General features: G+C 39.3%; 1 protein-coding gene across 2 annotated transcripts in view; it reads right to left on the bottom strand.

Annotated features, from left to right (window-relative positions):
* Positions 1-1,773: 1,773 nt before the first annotated feature.
* dchs1a (dachsous cadherin-related 1a) overlaps positions 1,774-19,562 on the bottom strand; it is a 126,540-nt gene continuing 108,751 nt past the window's right edge. For both annotated transcript variants that reach the window (XM_046863187.1, XM_046863188.1), the window contains exons 10-21: positions 17,934-18,780; positions 14,890-15,129; positions 12,937-13,062; positions 12,487-12,696; positions 11,080-11,946; positions 9,584-9,697; positions 9,263-9,474; positions 8,804-8,955; positions 8,578-8,708; positions 7,957-8,243; positions 7,590-7,728; positions 1,774-7,500 (exon numbers count right to left, since the gene is read on the bottom strand). In XM_046863187.1, the coding sequence (XP_046719143.1) occupies positions 4,898-7,500; positions 7,590-7,728; positions 7,957-8,243; positions 8,578-8,708; positions 8,804-8,955; positions 9,263-9,474; positions 9,584-9,697; positions 11,080-11,946; positions 12,487-12,696; positions 12,937-13,062; positions 14,890-15,129; positions 17,934-18,780 (5,928 nt within the window). In that variant the 3' untranslated portion in view covers positions 1,774-4,897. The remainder of the gene's footprint in view (positions 7,501-7,589; positions 7,729-7,956; positions 8,244-8,577; positions 8,709-8,803; positions 8,956-9,262; positions 9,475-9,583; positions 9,698-11,079; positions 11,947-12,486; positions 12,697-12,936; positions 13,063-14,889; positions 15,130-17,933; positions 18,781-19,562) is intronic.

The following is a 19,562-nucleotide window of genomic DNA, read 5'->3' as shown; positions in this document are numbered from 1 at the left end:
ACAAGGGGTTGACAGAAATTTCTTGCTTTCCTTTTTTTTTTTTTTTAATGTATATATATATATTTAACATCCTGAGAAATTAATATTATTATTAAGTTACACACTATGCTCCATCATCACAATTTTGTAAAGGAGACAAATTCAAGTGCAGACTTCACACTTAAAACCTTAAAAACATAAAGACTATAAGGCTAAGACTACAGGAAGTGACATAGCAATAAACCCTGATACACATAACATGAGTAGCTGATCAACAGACACCAATAACCACAAATGTTATGCACTGAACATCCAGGTTTTAGACTAGAAACTCAATTTTTTTCACCATTTCACCAAGTGTTTGGAATTTTGAGTGATGCTTCTAGAAGTTAATACAGTAAACACAATTTCTAGATGAAAAAATATGGATGTTTCGAAAACCTTGTAAGCACTATGGATATAATATGAACACATTATCTGGAATGAACAGTTCCAACAGGAGAAGACATTTTATTTTCGAAAGGTTCGTAGGGGACATGGTTGAGGCGACAGTGTAAATCAGGAAAATGATTTCAGAGGGTGAGGAAAAAAACTTGGAGTGGGATATGAAGTTAGTTGATGTATTTACAGAATCCTGTCTTTCTTTTTAACTTTCTATATTTCCACTTGCTTTCTTTCTGTCTTTCTAAAATATACCTTTATTATTATTATTATTTATTTATTGCACCGGGGAAAGTTCCATCCACTCTCGCTGAGACAAATTATGATCTAAAGTGATGTCACTGTCAGAGCCAGAATCCCAACAGCGCCAACATTTTTAAATCTTAGTATTTTTCCAGTCATTCTAGAGCCAGAGTTGTGGGAGGCAGGAAGGAAAGGGAAAGGATTCATACAACTTATTCATACAACTGAGCAGCAATGAATTTAAGGGACCTGCTTAGGAGTGGCAGATTGGTGTGGTTGGGAACTAAACCACTAAACCACCACTATAACTACAACTCTATCAAACACAAAGCAACAACATCTAAAAAGAAAATCATAATCAACCTATAATGATAGATAGATAGATAGATAGATAGATAGATAGATAGATAGATAGATAGATAGATAGATAGATAGATAGATAGATAGATAGACAGATAGACAGACAGACTTAGGCCAAACGTAACATAAATGGTTATTTGACTCTACAACATGGCTGCATTATAAACACATTATATTTACTATACTATGTAAAAAAATACAATAGTTGCACAAAAAAGTTGTACACTTGCTCACTTTCAATTCCTCTCACTGTTGATGCTCCAGTTTATTCCTAGGCTTTAGCTACTGCTCCGTCATTCCCGAGCTTCAAAGGTCCGATACTTTGTGCCTTTTGATATGATTAGAGGATTAGATATGCTAAGATTTTGCCTTTCAGTTAAAACAAGGCCTTGATTAAATTTACAAGTAAAACCAAATGTAGAGAACAAAGAATATTAACTCTTTCATCGTAGACCATACTGCCGTGACGAGGGAAACAACATGCGAGAAAAAAATGGCAGTTCTGTTTATGAATATATTTTAATCAGGCACTTCAACAAATACAGTACATATGTACTCTTGTCCAGGAGACTGCAATGAAACGGTCAATGAGTCCTGATTTACATTTACAAAAAAGCAGAATCAAACAACTATTTAACCTTTGGATGAATTAAAAAAAGGTTGGAGAAGTGACAAGCGAGATTTCAGAGAGCAACATTATTCATAGGGTACAATTCATAGTGACTTTACAGAGAACACAATTCCAATGAATCATGAATCTAAACATCTGCACCTTTATTAAGATTTTTTTTTTTCTCAGAGACATCATAGATATGGCACATCCTGAATTTCACAGTTAATTGGATTCAGATGTTGCTGCATGTTTATGCAACAGTACATGATTAGCTATCTATAAGACACCTAAATAAAAGCAGCACTGGCAGAAAGACAGACCGAGTAATTATACTACAAACCCATACACACAAACACAAATCACTAGAGAACTCACCAAAACTCTATTAGGAGGGGAAATCAAGTTTACTATAACGAGCAGCTAGCGATTATTAGGCACTGTGGGATTGGGCAAAATGAAAGAAATGCCAATTTTTGTTCAAATGTAACCAATGGAACATATTCAAAAGCAATTAAACCCCACAATAAATATATACACATCAAAATAAAGAAAAGAGCTAGGAATTAAAGGACAAAAGTACAGATAAAAGTATAGACAAAAAAAAAAATAATAATAAAATAATAAAACCGAATATCAGCCTGAAATAATACTATGGTTGCTGAAGCTAAAATGTGGTGACGATTTATAAAAAGGAACACATTTACTAGAGTTTTGAATTAAAACTCAAATTTGACGTGTCTATTTGCGTTTATTTTTTGCAGTCTGCTTCTTACAATACTAGAGACTTGTTACTTACAAGTGATTAGTATTTGCATTATTACTTGTAATAATGAACGATAAACACTCTATTAAACCTATACAAACTACTGAGCATAATAAAACCTCTTTTAATACATTAAAATGTATTAGTTAGCAGTAGAAAACTAATCACATGTAAATGTATTAATAATTCATGCCCAGTATTTTGTAGAATATATTTTAAAGCATTTAATACGAGTCACCACTCAAGAGCCAGGCTATCACTCCATCAAGTGGGCCCTTGAGCAAGGCCCTTAACCCTCAAGTCGCTCTGGATAAAGGGTAAAATATGCTCAAAGATGTAATTTAGGTATTTATTAATAATCCCTAAACATATTGGATTACAAAAATCAAATTTGAGTTTAATTAAGTTTAAATTATCCACGTAGATGTGTTCCTTAAAATAAAGTGTTACCTGCAATCTTCACACATTACAAAAAGGCACAACCATGTGTTCTGAACACATCATTACCACCTTTAACAAGGCATCATTTAACTCCATCGAGGACATATTTTCCATTGGGGAAGGCAGAAGTGATTGCAACAAAGATCATTCACAAATGGCGATGGAAATCCCAGTACATTCCTTTTTTCGTACATTTTTTTTGTTAGATTAGGCTAAATATATGAAATTGTGAGATGTCACCTTAAAGGCTAAGCAGCATCTTTTATTCTTTCAAATGCATCAATAATTAAACTGATAAAGCTTTGATTCTGGTAGAAAGATATGAAAGAAAAAATCACTTGATTTAGTGAGAAAGGCATGGGAAAAATAACAAACTGCTGGCCCAAAGTATTTTTTAAGCTAGTGGACAAGAAGTAAGAATGCTATAGACTCTTTCAGCCATGGTACAGTATGTATGATGCCTATTTTGTTTATATTATAGATTTCTGGAAAGTAACAGAGAAATGTTTCTTATTACTAAATATTCAATAAAAAAGTTTAACATCCAACATTTAAAAATATTGGCATGTAGTCAAAGAAAAACTGGCTTTCCAAACCAACTGGGCTCCTATAGGAGGTCCTGTCAGTCAAAAGTAACATTAGCTTACTATATAAAGGCTTTTAATGCTGCATCATGAAAATAGTAAAGTTAAATAAGACTATTTGTAATTTGTAAAAAATGAAGAATCAGTTAGTCATACCATTTAGCCATCTTTCAATTATATTACCACCATTATAAAATGACAATAACATTTTGTGATGCTTTTTTCAGTTATTAGCCTGTGATATGCATTTGACTTGCATCTTGCATATAAAATACTGTACCTCAGTGCTGTACCGCAACAGTGTTCAGATGCACATCCAATTAGTTTTTGAAGAAAGTTTTTACTTTTACAACATTGCTTAAAATGCCAACCCAATGGAACTACCTTTATCAGCGAACCACAACATGCCAAACTGACAAGAGGATTTCCAGTTCCAGTAATGCACAATATTCCAGGTAAAAAGTGTTTTAAAAGAGTCAAGTGGTGCCAAAAGCTGCCATAAAAAAATTATTGTGTATTGAGTATAATGTGAGATGGCTTTTTGTTCCTCGAAATTATATTTGGGACATTAAATTGGACAAAAAAATCAATTTACCAAATTAATGCAGAATTGGATGACTTACTTACTGACCCACCCACTTTTATATAAAGCAGATGCTGCTGATGATGAATGAACAAACAGATTTGATCCTAACACTCCATGTTTGCACCAAAGTCTGCTCTTCATGCAGAAATATTAATATTTAAACAATATTTTTTGGGTGTCCATGTTTAAAAATTAAACTGCCCCGTCCTTTGTGTTTGTCATCTCTTAGCTGGGTTTGTTATGTGTGCCTGTAGTGTAGGAGGAGCAGAGCATAAATAACTAAATGCTTCATAGTCTTATGACTGGTCAACCTGTAAAAAAAAGGCTCCTTTATAAATACTAAAATAAGACTGAAAAAAAAGTTATTTATAATATCAAAAAAAAAAAGTAAGAACATCATGTTAACACTGTTAGAACACTTGCAAATGCCAGCTGTAAACTACAACAAAATCCTGTTACTTATCATTACAGTCACATACAGTATATACAAATTCAAATGTATAACAGTTTAATCAGAAAATGGAATTCAATAATGCCATTTCCTAGTCCAAAAAAACGCAAATATCAGTACAAAAATATATCATACAAAAAACGTTTTACTTTAAAAAACATTAACATCCACTTAGCTCCCGTTTATGAACGTGCAAATGTAGGAGATAGCACATGTCCTTTGCTATCTGGGTATGTTTTCTGGAGAGAGCATTTTAATAAGCCACTGTGTCTGTGTCCATCATAGTATTCAAACACTGCACCCTCAACTCTCTGGCCAGCCAGTGAGGCACCATGACATTTCACATGACATTATTACCATGTTGGACAACTGTCATGTACAGGGTCCTGAGTCAAGTAGGATGCAAAAGTAACAGTAGAAAAGTTTTTTTAAAAAGTTAAATCCTAAGCTCAGTCTCCTCATTGTGCTCTAGAGAGTGTTCATTTGTATTCATAATGGAGGCAGATGGGCCTGTGGTAACACCAAATGGTGAGATGGCAGGAGAGCGGGCTGCAAGAGGGGATAGAGAGGGTGAGAAACTGGGTGACATAGCTACTGAGGAGACCGAACCATCATGGCTGATTGGTGATCGTTTTAAGGTGGACATGTGGGGAAGAGTTCGTCCAACAGCAGGCTTTGGAAGGACAGTTTTAGCCCCAGGATGAGCTACTGATGTAATAAGAGGAGGGGGGTCAATTCGAGGCTTGGGTTCTGTTTTTGCTTTTGGCTGAAAGGGTCGGCGTGGGTTAACTGGGGCATTCTCGTCCTTCAACCGAGCAATTTCTGTAAATACATTAGCCAGCGGTTGGAACTGGGGGCACCAGTTAAGGAGGTAGTCCCAGTTGTAGCTGCCTCTCAGTTCTTCATCACTAGCCACTATTGCTGTGAGAGAACCATCCACTATGGGTTTCCCATCCTCTGGGAATGTATAGTCTTTAGATTGAGAGATGCTCAGCCCTCTTCCTACCCCAAGGTAACCCCCACCATCATCTCGATACACTGCAGTCTGGCCTGACAAGAGACTTCCACTTAGGCTTCCCATCTTTTTACCTTTAAGCCACTGGTTTATGTCCATTCCAGGCTCGCCAGAGATGTCTGAGAGCTGATCAGCATCTTGCTGAATACCAGAGTCAGGTCCACGGGCAGATATATGCTCCTGCATGGAAGATGAAATACTAGAAACTCTGGGGTACTCATTGATCATACGGATCTCATCATCCTCTGCTGCTTCGGCCTCAGCTGAGCCTCTTCCACTTGAATGAGAAGGATCCAGTGACCCTCCTCGAGTGTATGGTCCTCCTCCACCTGCATTCTGGTCTTCAGCATATCCAGGTAGAGTTTGGTGGTATAGTTTTTCACTTCCATGAACCTTGGGTTCATCAAGAGTATCAAGTACTGTACCAGGTGTCAAAATTCGAGCTTGAGTTTCTTGGTACTTCTTCCTCCGTGATCGTAAAAGGCAAAGAACCACGACAATTATTATCAAGACCACTATAGCTGCCAAGGAAGCAGCAATGACACTAGCTAGCAGAATGCTCATATCTGTAGTTAAACCAAAAGAAGTGTGAGTGATATCAATGACAATCTGTGCAGTGGCTACACGGGAGCTCTCCAGTGGACTATGTGCTATCACATCTAAAGTTACTTGCCGGGTCTCCCTTTTCGATCGGCCAACATGCCGGCCATAAGCATCCATCTTTAAGGAAATCACTCCTGTAGAGATGTTGACCTCAAAGTAGGGAGAGGTCTCGGCTAGACTGTACAGGACAATGCCATCTACACCCCCGTCCTCATCTTTGGCAACCACTTGGCCAATGCTCTCCCCCTTCTTTGCTCCTTCGGGGACATGGAAGGCAACATTTGAACTAGTAAAAACAGGGTCATATTCATCTTCTCCAGTCACATACACCTGGACAGTAGCAGTTGCAGAGTAGTTTCCTGCATCCATTGCCACAGCAACAAAATGGAACGTGTTCATCTTTTCAAAATCAAAACTGAAGCGGGTTCGAATCTCACCAGAGGTCTGGTTGACCATAAATGACTCTCGTCCATTTCCAGATTTATCCATTATGTAATATTTCAGCTGGCCAAATGCCCCTGCATCGTGATCGATTGCATGTAGGATGGTAACGAGGGTGTTCTGGGGTTGATTCTCTCGTATACTTGCTGTCAGTGTTTTAAGTGGAAAGAAAGGCCGATTGTCATTGATGTCCTTGATCTCTATCGTAACAGGAGCAAGAGCAAAGTGGCCATGTCCATCCGAGGCCTGCACAATAAGTATGTGCGATGACTCTCGCTCATTGTCTAAAGATCTCCGCAAACGAAGCGCGCCACTCCACTGGTCTAATGAGAACAGCTCACTTTCATCTCCAGAGATGATTGTGTAATGCACCTCTCCATTAGGTGTGGAGTCTGGGTCTGAAGCAGATAACTGAAGTATGTCAATTCCGGTCTCTGCACCTTCACTCAGGACAACATTGTACTCTGCCCTGGTGAAAGATGGAGGGTTGTCATTAGTATCCATCACTGTAATTACAACAGGGACGCTTGAGCTTTGTTGGGGAATCCCACGGTCTGAAGCAACAATAGTAAGATTATAGGTATTCACAGCTTCAAAGTCAAGCCTTTCAGCTAGGACGAGAGTTCCAACTATCTGAAACCCACGCCCTTCAAGGAAGCGGATGCTACTTTCGACTTGAAATGCATTGCCCGTGTTTCCACTGGCAATGGCAAAGTCAAATCCACAGTTGTCCCTAGACAAGTCCCCATCCACAGCCTCCAGTGTGAGGATGGTCGATCCAGGGGGCTCGTCTTCTGACACAGCGGCTCTGTATTCACTTTGGTGAAACACAGGGGCGTTATCATTGACATCTGATATGTGGACTTGCACTGTGGTAAGACCAGTCAGTGATGGATTACCACCATCACAAGCCTCAATTACCACCAGGAAGGATGGACGCTCTGAATCAAATTCAGTGTTCTCTTTGATGAAGAGCGTGCCTGTAAGAAAACAAAATATTACGTTCAAACAGACATCAGACACAATTTTATGAAGAATTTATGAACATGAACAAATAACAATCACTTACCATTACTTGGATCAATGTAGAATAGGTCTCTCGTTGATACTACTCGATATGTGACCTTGCCATTTTCTCCTGAATCTTGGTCAGAGGCAGTCACAGTAATAACAGAACTACCAGCTGGAGAATGCTCAGCAAGGGTCACCTAAAAAAAAAAACAGATATACGCTATAATCAACATTGAAAAACACGTTAAATGCGCAAAAACAGGGTGGCCCGTATGATTTCACTTGGTAAAGATTTAACATGATGTTTGAGTAACTTGAAAGTCTAAGTCGTTTTTTACTGTTTAAGTGTGTTGGGAAAATATTTTGGAACAATCAAATATGCTTTTTCCTGCAACAAACAAAATATGCATTTTCTCCTCCTGTACCTGGTAAAGGTCCTGAGTGAAGACTGGAACATTATCATTCACATCCTCGACCAAAATTGTCAAATTGGCCTCACTCTGGTGCAAAGAGTCAGATGTTCGGACAGTCACAGTGTACCATGTCCGCTCTTCGTAGTCCAGCTGGCCAGTCAGGGAGACCCCTCCTCCATAGCAATGTATCCCAAACTTCCCCTGGGAGTTTGAGTCCAGGTGCAGTGTATAAGATAGGGCGGGACGAGAGTCGACATCATTCCCTGTCACTTGGGTGATCACTGTCCCAATTAGTGTGTCTGGAAGGAGCAAAATGAAATTTAGATCCCGAAACTGATTTATCATGAGGTCACTTACAATAATACTGTGTGTACATGAATAGGCTATTACAGCTTTTCTGCCTTAGGCCGTCATGTCCATGTATTTGCTTTTAATTTTCACAATCCCAGGAAAACATGATACTACATCCTTCTGACAGGATATGATCACCAAGATCTTTGGGGGAGAGGCGGTAATTGTAATTGAGTTGACCTTTCAGCTCTGCGAGCCTGGCTGTTTGCCCAATGCGGACCAGAGTGGCTAGATTTCACTGATAACATCAATGGTACTGAGTTCACCCAGCAGTCAACTCACTCTCAGGAACTCGCACTTCACGAGGAACCGGGATAGTGGGTCGGTTGTCGTTCTGATCCACTATGATAACAGTAAGAGTGGCAGAGCCTGCTAATCGAGGGCTGCCCCTGTCAGTGGCCATGATGACCAGTCTAAAGACACAAAAATAGCCCAACATTAATAATTATGTTTACAAAGAGAGCATTGCATTTAACAACGCAAGTGAGCACCAATGGGGGGTCAATACTTAGTCTGTGTCCAGATTTCTCTGTCCATGATGGCAGCTGTTGAGATGCTTCCTGTGAGAGGGTCGATCTTGAACAGACCACTCATAGATGATGACCTGATGGAGTAGGTCACCTGTCCGTTCTGACCTTGGTCAAGGTCGTCTGCCAGAACCTGAGGAAATTACAAATTTGGAATGAATACACAGGCGGATTTATAACAGCTGCTTCAACGTAATGTGAGACTGGGAGCAATATTAGGTTTGGAACGCTGTTTTTTTTTTTTTTTTTTTAACGAGGGAAAGAAGTGGGACCGTTAAGAGCTGAGACTATACTTTAATCAATGACAGTTAAAAACACTGAAATAAAAGTAAAAAATGTTAACAGGTAGATATGGTGCAATAAATATCAAAGGAAACTTTACATTTTCATCACTATTAAAATTCAAGCACTATGAACATGCTGGAGACTGGTGACTGTACCTGAATGATGGGGAAATCATATCCCTGGGCCTCCATAACATAAGCAACATAATTATGCAGCTGAAAGCGTGGCAGGTTGTCATTAACATCCTGCAGGATGAGGTTGACTGCCATGAAGGAACTAGAGGATGCAGTTTCAGCTTTGATCACTAAGCGAAGCCGAGGGGTCTCCTCAAAATCCAGCCCACTAGAACTCTCCACCCAAATCTCACCTACATATACAGATGATATACATTTGTACCATGTGTTCCACATGTTTGAAATCTTTTAAATAGCAATGGTCCTCATAGTGTAGGTTCAAAATTCTCACTGCAAACTTACCTGTATTTGAGCTGATGCCAAAAGATTGTAACTTGTTGCCACTAAAAATGCTATAGGTAATGCCACTTCGGGAGCCGTCAGGATACTGTGCCTGGATCTGCACCACCGCAGTGCCTAAATAAAAAGTAATGCATTGGTGTAAAGCTTTTGTGTAAATGTACATGGTTGCAGAACTTTTTTTGGCAACTTTATATGAAATTATAAGCAACTTTTACTCTCTACTGAACTAAATTTATAATTCAATATATGTACTTTTTACTCCACTTTATTTTAACTGACAATGACTGTTACCAATTACATTTTGCACCTTTGTTAAAGATGTCATTAAAGCTCAACACTCCCCTAACTGCATCTGCTGGCCTCATTTTCTGTCCAGAAAGAGCTGAGACTGAGAGGTTCATCAAATCACAGTCAGCTCTGAATATTTGGTTTTATTTTATCTGAAATTATTGAACAAATGAGTAGGTTCTTCGACTATGTGACATCACACTGTAAATTTATTTGTTCATTGAAGATACCTTTTTGAATGATTGCTTTACAAGTTTTGTCATATTTTTGACCAACTTGTGTGATCTTTGTTTTATTCAGAAACGTTGTGAAACTTCGTTAATGCATCATCGAGGTGTATGATTTGATTTGATTTGAGGAAATAAAAGCTCACAAATCAACTGTTTTTGGCTTTTCAACATGTGTTTAGGTGTTGAGGCCTAGTGAACCTTTGAGCCTACGTTCAATAAGAGTAAAATATTAAAGTACTCTTTAAATCGAATAATGTAAGGCTTTTACTCAAGTCATAATGGAAGCAGTGACTTTTACTCAAGTAAGATTTTATACAATTAGGGATTAAAGACTGCCATCTTAACACAGGTGGGCCAGAGTTCCATCATATATTATACACTATATAACACATGTTTGTGGACAACTGACCAGCACATATACATTTGCTTTTTGAACATTCCAATCATTTTGAACCTTCAATCTTCTAGGAAGGCTTTCTACTAGATTAGGCTGTGGGAATTTGTCAACACAGTCACAAGAGCATGAATGATGGGGTGCTATCATTGAGGTTGGAAATCTGTATTATTAAAAAAGCAATATATAAAGACATTGATTCTAAATTCTGGTTTCCAATGTGGACAAACACATTCCACTGCAGCTATACATCTCTTATGTCTACCACAACAGATTATAGTTTTAAAATTTAGTTTCCATCCTGAATAAATTTGAGGTGCCATAACTCCTGTTTTACAAATTATTACCAATTTAAACCATAATTGCTGTTGATACAAACCCAATGAATCATTGTGAGGATGTAACTAACACCTATACTGTACATTTTCCCTGTTCAGTGATGACAGTATTTTTTTCCTTTTATATTTTGCATGTGAACTGAAATCCATAACAGCAGGTCCAAACAGATGTCTAATACTGACTAGATTCTGGCAGGTTCATACAGCTTACATCACATGGCTCTGATCCATGTCTAAGTATAATACCTTTGGCTGCATTTTCTTGTAAGCTGACATCCCTGGAGTTGCGGCTGAAGCGGATTCCATTGTAGCTCTGTTCACGGATATAGACCACGACCACTCCCAGTGAAGACTGTGCAGGACTGCCTTGGTCCATAGCCTGGACTTTAAGTGTCCTCTGGTTTTGGGTGAGGCCATGAAGTCTTTCAGTGACCTGAATGTCCCCCGTCAATGAATTTATAGTGAAGCCTTTTACAGGGTTGGCGAAACGATAAAAGACAGAGCCATTAGCCCCGAAATCCTTGTCCTCGGCTCTCATTGTGGCCAGAACGCGATGACTACCAAAGCTGCTGCTAGAGACATTAATAATGAGGGGATCTGTGATGAAGAAGGGTGCGTTGTCGTTCACGTCGAGGACGTGAATAGTCACTTGAGCTGAGGAATTGTGAGGATTGCCAGCAGAAGAATCAATAGCAAACACCTGAAAGCTGTAGGATGCAACCTTCTCCCGGTCGAGCTTTGCAGCTGTGACAATGCGACCGTTGTGCTGGTCCACCATGAACATACCCTTAGATTCTTGGCTTAGGAAGTAGACCACTTGTCCATTGGAACCTTCATCCTGGTCGAAAGCAGTAACCTCCAGAACGAACGTACCTTCTGGGGCATCCTCATCAATTTCCACCATGTAGCTGCTACTGGAAAAAACAGGACTGTTGTCATTGAGGTCAAGGATGCTGATGTCCAGGGTGGCGGTGCTGCTCAGGGACGGAGTGCCCTTATCTCGAGCCTCTACAGTGAGGGTGTAGCGGGCTTTCTTCTCTCTGTCCAAAGCCCTTGATGTGGACAGTACACCAGATTTCTTATCTAAATAAAAGTCGCCTGAAGGGTCTCCATCTAAAAAAATAAATAAAACACATGCAAAAGTAACTAGTAATTTATCTCAATTGCTTTATCAGTGATTAGATATACATTTTATAATTAGTCAAATAAATATCAATATTATATAGCATTAGTAACAACTATCTATCTGGTCATAATCTGTCATAAGATAATATTAATGGCACATTTATGATATGGTTATGTCTCTGTATCTTATAAAGCAGGCTTAATGTAAATGTTAACCCTCTGTATTCTCGGTATATGAAAAGTATATCTTGAATTAAAATGAAATTGAATACTACAGACATTGTATGTTTGATGTACCCCAGATTACAAGAAACAGGATTATTGTGTATAAGATTATGTAGAGTTGTTGAACAACTGGATTATTAAAATCACTCCAAGACCACGTGACACAATGACAATCGCTTGACGATTCCTCATACCACATGATCACTTTTATGATCGCATAGTGGACGGCGTGTGAAACCTAATTAACAAAAACAACACTTGTAAACATGTGAATGCGGAATGCATGTTTCCAGCAGCTCTTACGTGTGATTTTATACTGCACGAGCCCACTGTCTCCTGAGTCGGGGTCAATCGCTCTCAGAGTGAACAGAGTCACCGGCTCCTGGTTTTCTGGCACTTCAAGACTGTAATACACTCTGCCAAAAGCGGGCTTGTTGTCATTCTCATCCAGCACCGTGATACGCACTGTGGCCTTGGCAAAGTTTGACGGAAAACCGCCGTCTTTGCCATAAACTATGTAAAACAAAGATTAACATGAAGAGGGTTTTATTTTTTCTTGCTTCATCATTCGGAAGAATTTCCTGCTCATTTTCTTGAGCAGCTGTGTTATGACATTAAATTGGCATAACCGAACACATTTTCAGTCATGAATTAAGCAATTACATGCCTGCTTGGCAACTGGTGAAAGAAGAGCCAGATTTTCTGCTCACTTGCTCACTATAGTAGCGTAAACAAGCGATTTTCTCTCAGTACCTGTCACAGTGTAGTCTGCTTTGGTCTCCCTGTCCAGGGATCTGGTGGTTGATATAACACCTGTCACTGGATGGATGGTAAAAACATCATCTCTCAGTCCTCCGTATGTGACCATGCCATTGCTTCCTGTAATAATAAGGATTGGAAAGTAAATAAATTATAGCACATATTAATAAATGCAAGCGAAAAAATGTCTAAACTAAACTAAATAAATAGCGAAAAATCTAAACAGAGGCCAATTAAATGCCAAAAAATCGATAAAATCTTATATATACTACTTATTCTAACAATTGCCGTTTGTCACGAAAACGGATAAACACAAGCGCCGTGCTGGATAATTTCCATTTATTTTTTATTTGTTGTTTATACTGCTGTATTAGCAAGTTGGCGTTACTGGCTTTCCCCTTGTTTTTTTGAATGCCAGGTTGCGTGCTACAAGCAAACAATCTGGCAGAGCTTCACCTGTTTTCTGCCCTAATCGTTCCCGGGGAGTGGGTATATAATTCTTCTTTTTTATTCGCTCCTGAGTAAGGCTTAGAGAATGCAGCCCCAACTCCGCCAAATCCATTACCAACAATTAAAACCAGCCGCTGGTATTCGCATGCGTAGCTCAAGCAAGCATGACAGAGACGTGAGAGGAGCAATGACGCTAATAAACAAAAATGCTTGCCCCGTGCTTGACAGGAGCATGACGAACCTCCGATGTGTAGGGAAGGTTAAATTGACAGCAGCTGAGCAGATAGTATGGTATGGTTTCAGTTAACACGGGACAAAAATCAGGATGTTTGTTTGAAATCTGTATAAAAATGTTTAATTGGAGCTACATGAGACTACAGAAGGCAGCAATACATAGTAGCTGGCACTGCTACGTCAACTGCTGTGTGTTGCTGGAATGTATGTTTTTTTTAATGATGCTTGATTTGTTTAATTTGAAATTTCTTTATATCATATATAATAGTGAATATACTGTATGATTTGTACGATGGAGTTTTGGTGCCACATTTTAAAAATAGAACAATCTATGATTGGTTGTAACAAGTCGTAACAATACAAGATTTAAATCTTAATATTGTGAGAAAAAAAATCTTAATATCTTGAGAAACAACATATCCTCTTTGAATAGCATGCAGACATAACCATCGATATTCTCTGAATCCACCAATGGTCGCCATTTCCGACTGCACAAATGAGGCAATTTCCTCAATAACTTTCTTTCAGCTTCTCCCATTAGGGGTCGCCACAGCGGATCCTCCGCATGTTTGATTTGGCACGTTTTTACGCTGGATGCCCTTCCTAACGCAACCCTCCCCAATTTATCCGGTCTTGGGACCGGCACTGAAAGTGGCTGGGGTTGGTTCCCTGACCAGGGATTAAACCCGGGCCGCAGCGGTGAGAGCGCCGCATCCTAACCACTAGACCACCAGGGACCCTAGGCAATTTCCTCAATTTTTTTTTTTACTGAATAAATTGTGTCCTACATAATCGCTGCATTGTCTGTTTATTATTTATAATCTGGTGCTGATGCGCCAAAAGACAAAGAATTTCCCACATTTAAATCCTTAAATAAAGTAGGTATATTTCAAACTTATTCTAATCATTTTTTTTTCTAAATATTTCTACTTTATTTTAATAATTTTTTCCATATTTTACCCTTTTAATCTTTTTTTTCTTTTTTGCTACGACTTTAATCTAGTAATCTTAGATATATATAAAAATAAAAATTATTATTATGGTGATACTAAAACGCTGTCATAAATTTGTGATAATGTCATAAAAATAAAAATAAATAAATAAGTAAATAAAATAATAAAAATAATAAAATAACAATAATAAAGAAAAATAAATAATACAAAGAAAATAAATCCTAAAACATATTGAAAAAAAAAAGAATAAATAAAGTAGTAAAGAAATAATAAAACTAAAACTTTAGTGAGCTACAGGGTTACGCCTTACCTTGATCCAAATCTGAAGCTGAGACAGCCAACACGGTGGCTCCTGCTGGCTGATTTTCAGTGACGAAAGCCTCATATACACTTTCTTCGAAAATGGGTGTTTCGTCATTCACATCAATCACCTGCACTGTCAGCTGCTGAGTACTGGACAGTCGGGGGGCGCCGTGATCCTCGGCTACTACAGTCAGATTAAACTGGGCCTGTTCTTCACGGTTAATAGGCTTCAGGATAGACAGAGACCCTGTGGGAGAGCGGACCCATGTTGAGACTTTTACAAAGCACACCAACTTAATAGCTTATGTAAGGACATTTAATACGATTTCTTTTGCAATCCTTAGTCGATAAGGTTGTTTTCCTGCCACTTTAATACTTAATGTCGATCCCAATTTACATTTCCTGCACATAGTTAGCTGCTTGCATGCGATGCTCCGCCGCGTTCATAAAGTTAAAGAGCACACATGGCGAGCCAACGCCTTTCTGTGGTGCATAAATGAGATGAGAACTCAGACAAGAAGGCAAGCCTTCTCTACCTGAATGCGAATTATGTTGCCTCTGTAACAGCCGGCGGTTTTATGAGTTTTTTCCACAGTGAGCGTTTCGGCGCTGGGAGGGAGAGAGCAAAACACGAGCTCAAGACACGCAACAGCTCTGCCTGGCGTGCCCTGCTTAAATTAGGGCTGCCCTCGCCGGGATGCCAGCATAGCCCCAACACCCATTGATCTGATCTCTATTTCACGCTTTTGCACAACCTGCCACACCCGTTTAGCCGGGCAGTGGCGATCAGGATCACCGGAGGCTGTTTTCATTCTGATCTTGTTTCTAGCGAGTCCCTGACTAACAGTCAGCTGAGATTCCCTTGAGCCATTAATCTGGTTAGAATTACCAGTTCAAATAGATGTAGCCTCGTTGGCTCGGTGGTGATGCCGCTCAGCGTAAGAATCTCCCTTTGCGTTTATGCCGGAATGGGGTTAGTGCTGGGAAAGGTTTCAGCATTTCTCATCTTTGAATGAACCCAAACACATTACATTGACTTACAGGGCAAGTCAGTTCGTGAGAAGGACAGTGAGGATGCTATAATTTGGAAAAAATGTTCGCAAAAAAAGACAGCGATTGTAGTGCAAACAGCGTCTGAACCCACATGGCATACAGGCTTCTGCACATGTTTGAACTGTTTCCATATTTGTGCAGTCTTCAGACTTGTTAGTTCAATGCCTGGTGGAGCTCACAACAAAGCCTGCCGGAGGAGAGAAACACGCCGCTCTGTCTGTCGGTCGCTCGGTTTGTCTGGAAATAAACATGCAGTAAATAGCTACCAGCAGTGTGAGGTATGATGTCTATGCTCTCTGCTCTGCCTCATGACATGGTTCCAGTGATGTAGTACTCGAATCCTGGACTTGGACGCTTTCCATATGTAGACATCGACTTCAGGTTGTGGGGTTTGAACGTGTTTTACTAAGTTTCACATGCTGTAATGTGTAAAATTCCATGACTTCCTTAAGTTTTTACAATTTTGAACTGCATGGTACTAGAATGGGTTTAGATATACTTATAATGAGATCTGGCTGCAATTATTATATATATATATAATAATAATTTAAAGGTTTCACCACAATACGGGTAATGACAGCAACTATTTCTATTGAAATCATTTTTAGACTATATTTTGCATACTTGGGAACTGACTCAACTGTAAAAACATGACGACTTGAGATTTGGACTTAAGAAGAAAGCTACAATGCAAACCGTTAGATGTTCAGGTATGTACTATAGTCTCGGAGTCACTTACAGCGACAGGCATAACTTTATGGCCACCGATCAGCAACAGCATCATGACCACCTAACTCATTTTGTGTCGGTCCCCCTTTTGCTGTCAAAACAGTCCTGACCTATTGAACATTGACAGCATCAACTTCTTCAGTCTGTTGCCTTCGCTCCCCACGTGCACCAATGTGTCTGTCATTGAGTCTGTAAACGAGATCCAGTCGCCCACTGTTCCTTCTTTGGACCTCTTTTGATAGATAGCAGTCGACGACCCAATCTTCTAGCTATCGCAATTTTGGTCCTAATCAAACTCGCTCGCGTCCTTATCCTTGCCCATTTTTTCTGCTTCTAACTCCTCAACTTTAAAGACAAAATATTCACTAGTTGCCTAATATTTCCCACCCATTAAAAGGTGCAGTGTTGAAGATATAATCAGTGCTATTCACTCACCGGTCATAATGTAATAATATCATAATGTTATGCCTAGTCGGTGTGCATGTACACACACAGTGAGTAGTTTGAATGAACATTTGGGACACATGTACATCAAGGACCCCCACCATGAACATCACCTACACTAACCATGCCCCTTTCAAGCATGTTGCATCACAGCTGTGAGGAGAGGTTTTACTTTGTACTGCATACAAATGGATATTTCTCTAGTAAACCTTTTATTTTGGTCAAAACCATGGTTGACCCTGAGAATCTTCCTGGAACACTGAACGTGAGGGATGCCAAATGTGCACACACCGATACATACTTATTCAACAATGGGGCAATTTAACATTGAAAATCCTCTATTCCATTTGGGTGGTTGGAAGAAACTGGAGAACCCAAAGAAAATGCATATAGACACAGAGAGAACATATTTTAAGACAATAACCGAAGTTCTGGATCTAAGATGGGTATGATGATTTAGTGGTAGCTCAGTGGTTAAGATGGTGGACCTCTGATAAAGGGTCATGAGTTCAAATCCCAACACCACCAGCTGCCACAGCAGGCATTTAACAATTGTATAAATAAGATCAATGTAACTCACTCTGGATAAATGCGTCTGTTAGATGGTGTAACCGTGGAAACATTACCTTCTGTGTACATGTTGCTTTGTCAGATGATACATATTAATTACTAATGTCGAATTTAAGTGGAATTTACATGCATGGCAAAATTAAACCAAAATCCCAAGGTGTACACGTGGCACTGAAGTTGTATCTTTTCATTACTTGTAATTTAACAACGCTGTATTGAGTAAAATAGATTTTTAGCTACTTTAGCATGTCTTACCAGTATTGGGGTTGATGCCGAACTTGCCCTCTGTATTGCCATCCTGTATGCGATAGGACACACGGCCGTTCTCAGCCTGATCCAAGTCCTGAGCCATGACGTACAGCAGGACAAATCCGACCGGCTGGTCCTCCATGACGCTGACCATAGTTGGGGAGGTAAACACGGGTGCGTTGTCATTGACGTCCGTAACAAAGATCCGGGCGGTTACCTTACCATGACGTCTCTGACTAATATCAAGAGCTGAATCGGTGGCTTGAACTACCAGAAGAAAAGAAGAGATGTTCTCATGATCCAGAGTCTTAACCAGGGTCAGAACACCGGTGCTGGGATCCAGTAGCAGAAGGTCTGAGCTGCTGGGCCACTGCTGAATAACAGAATAGCTCAGATCACTGTTTGGGCCACTCCCATCTTTATCAGCAGCCTGGAAAGTGTAGATAGAAGATCCGGGCTCCATGTTCTCAGGCACCACAATGGTAATTGGATCTTCAGGAAACTGGGGTGAATGATCATTACTGTCCTGCACATCAATCTCCAAAGTGACAAAATGGCTCCTAGGGAGCGTTGTGGAGAAATTGTCCACTTCAATCTGAAGCGTGTAGCGAGATGCACGCTCAAAATCTAGCTCACAGGCCAGATACACGTCCCCAGTTTGGCGGTCTATTACAAAGGTTCCATCCCGATCTGTACCACCTACTACCGTGTAGGTGACCTGACCCGATTCAGGGAGCGACTGAGCATCCGGAGTTCGCACAGAACCTATGATTGAGCCTGGCTTTGCTCCCTCCACTGGGTTCAACGAGATGGAGACCAGGTTGGAGGTGGTTTCCTTATTAGAGCTGATAACCTGCAAAAAAACATTTATAAAAAATTCTCAAATTAGCTTTAGAACTGAGTGTATACTTTCTATTTTTATAAAGTAAAAATTATTTACAAAATGTATTATTTTTTAAAGTATAAATCAGTAAACTCAAACCACTAACATCTTGAGGACATTTTTCTTCTTGTTTCTTGAATAATTAATAATAATAATAATAATAATAATAATAATTATTATTATTATTATTATTATTATTATTATTCATTATCCTATTATTATCATATTTAATATGCTAATATAATAATAATAATAATAATTATTATTATTATTGTTAATAATAATAATAATAATAATAATAATAATAATTAATAGAATAGAAAAAAATAGAAAAAAATGCATGCTTTCTATACTACATTTCCATGACATGGTTCATGCTTATGAGAAATGAACAGAACAGAAGACAGATAGATCCATATACAGAGCCACAAAGGCTCAAGGAATGACGCCCACAAGACCAGACGGTCAGACAGATGGGCAGACACCGGCATGAGCAGACAAACGAGCAGACAGACGGAGAGAGGATGTGGTGCCTGTTTGAGTTAGGGTCTGAGACTCACCACAGTGAATAAATCAACATGGGACTTGCCCAGAAATCTATTACTTATGGCATTCTATTAGGACAGGAAAGATGGGTTAAGATGTTTGGGGTTGGGGGGGTAAAGATGTGAGCCGCAACACAGGTGCTCATAAATGAACCATTGACTCCCCACATACTTCCCCTTTTCTCTCCACTGGCAGCAAAACAATTC

Source organism: Silurus meridionalis, chromosome 12 (genome assembly GCF_014805685.1).
Source record: "Silurus meridionalis isolate SWU-2019-XX chromosome 12, ASM1480568v1, whole genome shotgun sequence".
In the NCBI taxonomy this organism is placed as follows: Eukaryota; Metazoa; Chordata; class Actinopteri; order Siluriformes; family Siluridae; genus Silurus; species Silurus meridionalis.
Note: the sequence above shows the minus strand (reverse complement) of the source record. Positions and strands in the feature narration are given on the sequence as shown.